Source organism: Nothobranchius furzeri, chromosome 2 (assembly GCF_043380555.1).
Source record: "Nothobranchius furzeri strain GRZ-AD chromosome 2, NfurGRZ-RIMD1, whole genome shotgun sequence".
Taxonomy (NCBI): Eukaryota; Metazoa; Chordata; class Actinopteri; order Cyprinodontiformes; family Nothobranchiidae; genus Nothobranchius; species Nothobranchius furzeri.
Genome location: NC_091742.1, coordinates 102,085,934 through 102,093,433, shown reverse-complemented (window position 1 = coordinate 102,093,433; position 7,500 = coordinate 102,085,934). Strand labels below are relative to the sequence as shown.

The 7,500-nt window shown below is 48.9% G+C and overlaps 2 protein-coding genes across 6 annotated transcripts in view; both read left to right on the top strand.

The window, feature by feature from the left end:
- psmb6 (proteasome 20S subunit beta 6) overlaps positions 1-4,081 on the top strand; it is a 12,561-nt gene extending 8,480 nt beyond the window's left edge. Inside the window, 6 exon segments of the mRNA XM_015940946.3 lie at positions 3,333-3,398; positions 3,478-3,607; positions 3,688-3,709; positions 3,712-3,831; positions 3,902-3,997; positions 4,000-4,081. Of these exon segments, the coding sequence (XP_015796432.2) occupies positions 3,333-3,398; positions 3,478-3,607; positions 3,688-3,709; positions 3,712-3,831; positions 3,902-3,997; positions 4,000-4,028 (463 nt within the window). The 3' untranslated portion in view covers positions 4,029-4,081.
- A 1,562-nt stretch (positions 4,082-5,643) lies between these two features.
- LOC107373869 (ephrin type-B receptor 4b) overlaps positions 5,644-7,500 on the top strand; it is a 45,740-nt gene continuing 43,883 nt past the window's right edge. For all 5 annotated transcript variants that reach the window (XM_054737654.2, XM_054737652.2, XM_054737653.2 and 2 more), the window contains exon 1: positions 5,644-5,926. In XM_054737654.2, the coding sequence (XP_054593629.2) occupies positions 5,815-5,926 (112 nt within the window). In that variant the 5' untranslated portion in view covers positions 5,644-5,814. The remainder of the gene's footprint in view (positions 5,927-7,500) is intronic.

The window sequence follows — 7,500 nt, the reverse complement described above, 5'->3', positions numbered from 1 at the left end:
CGAAACGCCGGCTTTCAGCCACTCCCGCTGCTGCTTCCGTCTGCTCTCGTCTGTTTCCCAGGTGAGGCGCTGCTCAACTCGAACACGGCCATTCTCTGCGCCTCCCATCTTCTTTAAACCGCCAAGAATCATTCCACCTATGCACACGCTTCTCTGCTTCATACCGTGTCGAACTGTCTCGCTTCTCCTCACCAGTTTTAAAGCGTTTTGCCGGAGATTTCATCAAGAAATCCCATCCCTGTGGTGGCGCGATCTTCCTGCGTGCTTGTGTGTTTCTAGCGTGGTTCCACTTCGTCTTTAATAGTGAACTTATAGTTCACGTGACTAGAACTAGAATCATGCAGTACGTGCACGAATCGTACAAGTGCAGTACGTGGCTAGAGGCGCGCAGGTTCACGCGCACGAAACGAAAACGGCGGCTTCCTACAGGGCGGGGCCATGATGTAGGTGAAAGCCGGTGTGTAAATGACAAATAAGGCTTGGGCGCCACCCGGGCGGTAAGTCGTCAAGTATTTACCGCCTGACGAGAAAATTTAGCGCCATTGGCGCTCGGGCGCTTTAACGGTCCACCCCTGGATCTCCTTTCAGAGAAAACTAGAACAGGTCAGATGCACCTAATAAATAAAATCACTAACATAAACTCAGGAGTCTTTCTTTGCTTCACTGTTCTGGTGCTGAGAACATCACTCATGCAGATCAAAGATACACAGATGAATGCACCTCTTATTTATTATTTGGACATTAGTGGGTGTGGTTTACATCAATACATTATTTTAAATCTGAAACTGATAAGGATTGATCAGAAGTTGCTTTGTGTATTGTTTATTAGGAAACTACAGAGCAGCCTCAGAACTGAGATGAAATATGTTTGATCACAATAGTGAAGGAACTGTTACAGAACCAGCTGTTCAGTAAACTCAGAACATGAATGTTTAAGTGCATGGATTAGTACATCTGAACTCGTGCAGTAGGAACTAGGACATATGAAATACTGGAACATTTTATTTTAGTTTGATTCAACTGATTTTTTCAGAGAGCCGTGTCTTGACCTGAAGAGAACCTAGGGAGTACCGAAGAAACGTGAGCAGCAGTGAAGCAAGCACAGAGAGATCCGTCACTGTGTGTGTGTGTGTGTGGGGGGGGGGGGGGGGGGGGGGGGTGCGCTCCATGTGACTGGCCAATCACAGAGCGGGAAGGCAGTCAGTTACCCAATGAGGATTTTCCTTCAGCACAATATTTACGAGTTTTACTCGTGTCATGCTCGTATAGGGATGAGTACCGAATTCGGTACTTTTTAAGGTACCGACCGAATTCCATAGTACCGACCGAACACCGATTCACGTCATTTCAAACGGTGCCTCGCTTCGGTACTGCAAGACAGTTGCGCATGCGCAAGAGCGTTATGTCGTCGGTCCCTGGGAGCGAGTTGTAAACAGAGCAGCATGGTAGAGAGAACGCACGCTAAAGCTTGGGTCCACTTCACTAAATGTGATGGGTAACTGGGTGATGATGAAACCAGCGACAACGATCTAAGTGAGACATCCTCATCTTAATCTGCTCCGGTAGGTAAATAAAATGTTTAAGATAACGTTACCTTGATTTGTTAGCTTCCGTTTCGCTAATGTGCGTTCGCTTTCTCCTCGGAACTCCGAATTTCCGACTAGAAGAACATGGACGCGCTCTAAAGTTTGGCTTCACTTTACTAAACGCGACGGGTGATTGGGTGAAGATGAAACCAGCGACAACGATCTAAGTGTGAGGCATCATCGTTTTAATCTGCTCCAGCAGCTAAATAAACTGTTAAAGATAATGTTAGCTTGATATGTTAGCTTCCATTGCCACCGTTGTTATCAGCTAATGGTGCGTTCGCTTTCTCCTCGGAAATTCTAACTTCCCAGTAGGAAAAATCAAATGAAAAAAGACTGTAAAAGGAATGAAGATACACAGTAAATTTAGTTCACAGTAAAGATGTTTGCTTCAGTTTAATTAGCAGCTTATAAAACTACAAGGACCGATGTTAAAATACAAACTTGTATGTTATTTATCGTGATATTTATCAAATATGGTTATATATTGAGAAAAATATATATTTAATTATAAAAGAGAATTAAAATAAACACTCAAAAGTATCGAAAATTGGTACCGTTAAGTACCGGTATCGACTCCTAGGTACCGGGAATTAGTACCGGATCGATTCAAATGTCAAAGGTACCCATCCCTATGCTCGTATTCGTCAAAAATGCTTTATTAGTACCGGATACTCGTCTGAAATGAGTACCCGGCTCATCCCTAGCTGTAACCACCCTGCCCTGCCTCCTCCTCCTTGCTGCCTGCCGGCTGTGATCACAAGCAACAACAGAGTAGTTCCCGCTGCTTCTTCAGGAAACGGCTAAAAAAAATCAATAAAAGTTGGGATCTTGTAGGTGTGGCACCTTGATTTCAGAGCATATGTAAGGGAAACACTGCTACTGGACAACACGCACACACACCACTCTGGGGTAACCATCTAACCGGCGTTATTTCCAAAACACCCCAAAACATCCCAAAACACCAGAAAACATCCCAAAACACCCCAAAACACCCGGAAACACCCAAAACACCCCCAAAACATCCAGAAAACACCCAGAAAACACCAAAAAACATCCCAAACACCAGAAAACATACAGAAAACACCCAGAAAACACCCAAAACACCAGAAAACAATACCAGAAAACACCAAAAACATCCCAAAACACCAGAAAACACCCAGAAAACACCCAAAAACATCCCAAACATCCAGAAAACACCCAGAAAACACCCAAAAACATCCCAAAACACCAGAAAACATACAGAAAACACCCAGAAAACACCAAAAACATCCCAAAACACCAAAAACATACAGAAAACACCCAGAAAACACCCAAAACACCCCAAAACACCAGAAAACATACAGAAAACACCCTGAAAACACCCAAAACATCCCAAAACACCAGAAACATCCCAAAAACACAGAAAACATCCAGAAAACATCCCAAAACACCAGAAAACATCCCAAAAACACCAGAAAACATCCCAAAACAACCCAGAAAACACCCAAAACATCCAAAACACCAGAAAACACCCAGAAAAACCCAAAACATCCCAAAACACCAGAAAACATCCCAAAACACCCAAAACATCCCAAAACACCCAGAAAACACCCAAAAACATCCCAAAACACAATCTTATGTTTCAGAATGGCTGTCTCTGCAGACCTGCAGAGCTGGGGGGAGGGGCTGATGGTCCCAGAAAGATGTCCATAGAGAGGCGCCCAGGTGGATGGGTCACTAATTGTCTCGTGGTCTTGTTTCCAGGTCCGGGTCAGCCGCTGACACTCAGGCCATCGCTGAGGTGGTCTCCTACCAGCTTGGCTTCCACAGGTAACTGTAGACTACTAGATAGCTCAGGTGGGTGGCTCCTCCCACTGAGGCACCATAACAGGATGTTCTACCCCCCCAGCATCGAGCTGGACGAGCCCCCCCTGGTGGAAACGGCTGCTAACCTGTTCAGAGCTAGCTGCTATCGCTACCGAGAGGAGCTGATGGCTGGGATCCTGGTGGCAGGGTGGGACAGACGGAAGGGAGGACAGGTAGGGGACACCTGGACACCACCTGTAATCTGTTGGATGTGCTGTCCACCATGGTTAACCTGTTTCCTCACCTGTCCCAGGTGTACTGTGTCCCTATTGGAGGATGCTGGTGCGGCAGCCTGTGGCGGTGGGGGGAAGTGGAAGCTCCTACATCTATGGCTTCATGGATTCAAACTACAAACCAGCTCTGAGTAAGGAAGAGTGTCTGGAGCTCACAGCCTCAGGTAAGCTGCTGCAGCAGGCATGCTGGGAGCTGCTGTTCACCTGTGTGACTGACTGACTACCTGTGTGCAGCTCTGGCTCTGGCCATGGAGAGGGACGGCTCCAGCGGCGGCGTCATCAGGCTGGCCACCATCTCTGAGGCGGGGGTGGAGCGCCGTGTCATCCTGGGAACCAGCTCCCCAAGTTCTCCACCCACTGAGGAGCTCGTCCGTCTGTTTGTGTCTGGTGTGTTAATAAAGCTTTACAAGCCTCCTGGTGTGTCTGGGTTCTTCAGCTAGAGGTCAGAGGTCATCCGGGTGTGTTAGTGCTCAGGGGTCTCGGGGCAGCTGTGGCTACCATGTAGCTCATCACCACCGGTAGTGGAAAGAGCTCCACTCTGGGAAGACCTGTGGTCCTTAAACTGGTTCTGATCCAGTTTAGACTGGTTAGTGGTCTGGTTCAGACCGGCTGGAGGTCTCTCCTCTGGGATCTACAGAAACACACCTGCTCCTGTCGTTTCTCACCTGTACTGCATCTGAACAGTGGCGACTACAGGAGGACACCTGACGTGTGTGTGTGTGTGTGTGTGTGTGTGTGTGTGTGTGTGTGTGTGTGTGTGTGTGTGTGACCAGAGCGAGCTGAGCTCCAGCAGCATCTGAGATCAGAAGTCTTCCTCTGACACCTGAGATCTCCATGACAACCACAGGTATATCAGTGCTGTTGCCATGGCGACTCGGTCAGAAACAAGTTCACCTTAGCGTGCGTGCTCAGACTGATTCTACTTAGTTTATGGTCAGTCCTCACGTCGGTACAAAATCATGTTTGTACACAACAGTAGTGATGTCATCGTGATGACACAACCACAGTAAAGGGAAGTGATCACCTAGTTACATCGTCGTAGTTACCTTCTTATTGCACGTTTATTTGTATGGAGGCCAGATGAGTGACGTAAAAGGGCGTTTTTCAGACCCGTTTCTCTTATTTTGGTAAAACACGGATGCGTCTGAAGGTTCTCAGTCGTCCAGGTCATTGTAGTCTAATGAGCTCTGAAAGAAAAGCGTCTGGACTTCTTAGCGTTAGCTAAAACGCTGTATTGATGAGATGAATTAAATATACTTCATCAGAGTTTGGACCATTCAACCTGAACACAGTCACATGTTTACTTACAGAAGCACAAACGCGTGTGAGGTAGGACTGCACCAGAACTGAAACAGAAAGGTGCTCCGTGCTCTCCCTCCGTCTGACTAAACCAACACGTTTTACGAGAACCCGACGGTCGTTTTAACTGGGTGATGCGTGTGCATGGCTTCATAGATATTTAATAGGAAATAACGTATCTGTAAGGTCGGAACAGCCATGCCACGGCCCTCTGCTTCGATAGGCCATCCATGTTTGGGTAAAGGTCACACGGCTCTAATAAACCTGGTGGGGCACTTCCTGTCCACCAGATCGACCCCCCCCCCCCCCGGCTGAAGAACATTTGTGAGTCAGATTTGTTCCTCCAGTTCTAAAAGCTGTGCTCATGAATAAATACTCTGTGGAATCGAACCCACAACCATCAAATTCTCCCGACAGTCTACATTCCTACTGCGTAGCCCCGCCCCGCCCAGACTGACACGTCTTTCAGCCAATCTTGAGTTGCTAAACAGGGGCGTGGTTTCCTGGTGGGCGGAGCCTAAAACTTCCAGCTTTTGTCCGAACTTTTCTGGATGTTCCAGCAGGAAAACATCTGGGAGAAGCGGGAGCCCCAGCGGGACTTCGTCTCCGGTTCCGTTCGCCTCCTCTCTCCCGAAGCTGCAGCGGGCCGACCGAACCGTTTCCGCCCGCCAGGCCGAACTGGGAGCTGGTGTCTGGGTGTCGGGGACAGCCTCACCCCGCTGCTGTCCGGGAGACAAAGGGGGAGCGGGACTACGGATCGGCTTCAACCCGCTTTCTGAGCTGCAATGAGGCCCGCGCGACCGACCCAGAGCGAGCCCAGCTGACGTCACTGATCGGGACTGGGAGAGATGGAGGTCGGGGGTCCCTACCGGACCCAGGTGGCCCTGGGCCGGGCCTCTCCTGGCGGGATGCCCCTGCTGCTGCTGCCGCTGCTGCTGAGCCTCTACCGGGCCGAGGAGGGTGAGTCCGGACCGGTACCGGTACCGAGCTGGTGCTGCTCTGATCAATACGTCATACAGCCAGGGCAGATGACAAAAAGACTCCTTCCTGGTTCTCAGGAGGTGGGTTTGGGTTCAGGTAATCGTTAATGAGCCACTTCCGGTCCGGTGTTTTCACCTGGACCAGGTGAGGTCATTAATGGGTCAGTCAGCTGTTTTCAGGTGGAATAATGAACAGGATCAGATCTGTGAGGATCACCTTTGATCTGTTCATGCTGCATGTCCGCTCTGGGTCAGATCCGTAGGGCTCTACAGCAGAACCCTGAGGAACTCCAGATTTCTCAGATACAAAGGAACACACAGATTTCCTTCTGGTGCAACAAGAACCCTGATGGTTCTGGTACCAGCAGTTCTGTCAGGTCCCAGAACCGCTGGAGGAGTGAGGGATGAGTTCAGGCTGAAAGGAATGAGAGACGCTGCCAGATCAGAGTTTATAGAGAGCAGGTCTAGGCACAGACCTCACACACACACTCACACACACTCTGAGGTTTGTGTAAACAGCCCTCTGCTGTTGCCGTAGCGATGTCCTCATCCTCATTATCTCAGGCTGGGCTCATCATGTGATCTGTACTCACTCGTTAACTGGCCATCCCTCCATTCCTGCAGGATGTTACATCGGTCAGGGTTAGGGTTACCTTAACCCGTCATATCTTCTCTCATCATCATCACTTCCAACAACCAGCACCATTCACGTTCCAGTATCTTCATCTCTACGGTTACTCCCAAAGCTCGCACCTCCTGTGGCCGCTCCTCATTCCAGTTTGCTGCTTCCATCGACTGGGATGAGCTGCAGAACCACTGGAGCTCACCGCCTACATCCCATTATCTACCTGCAATAGTTCATGGTGATCAATAGTTAGTGATCAGTGTTGGTGCTTGTGGGTATGACAGACTGCTTAGTGTGTTCTGACTGCTCGTACGTGTTATATATGAGAACTCGGTCTTCATGTCTGACTGTTTACCTGCTTTATCTCATCTGGTGTTCTCTGGTGTGAAGCTAACTGTGCTGCTGCCTCTGGGCCAGATCCTCGTTAGAGATGAGGGTCGCTCCTAACCCTAACCCCTCACCTGGGTAAATAACATAACATATAAATCCAGACACATCTACCGTAAATCCTCTAATATTAGCTTGTATCTAATTAACTGCCGGGTATCATATTTTGGCCGGTGTCGGAGTCGGCGGAGGTGAATAATGGCCGGTCTCTTATTGAGGCCGGGTGGAATATGGTAACAAGCAAGTACGGGGGGCGGTTGTGTCATCGTCTCACTTTTGATTTGCCAGTGATAGACCGCGAGGGTAACTTTAACCGTACGGAGACGAAGAGGAGGCGAAAATTTGATATCAAGTTCAAAGAGAACGTGCTGATTATGCTGCAGAACACTCTGGGGAGCTGTAGCAGGGGTTGTATGAACTAGTCACTAGTCGACTTCACCGCTCTATAGTGACTTGTTATGCCTGTCGTCGACTAGTCGCTGTCACGTGATAATGACCGGCAAGATGCAGTCCTCGGAAAAGACAGCAGCCTGCTGTCAGCA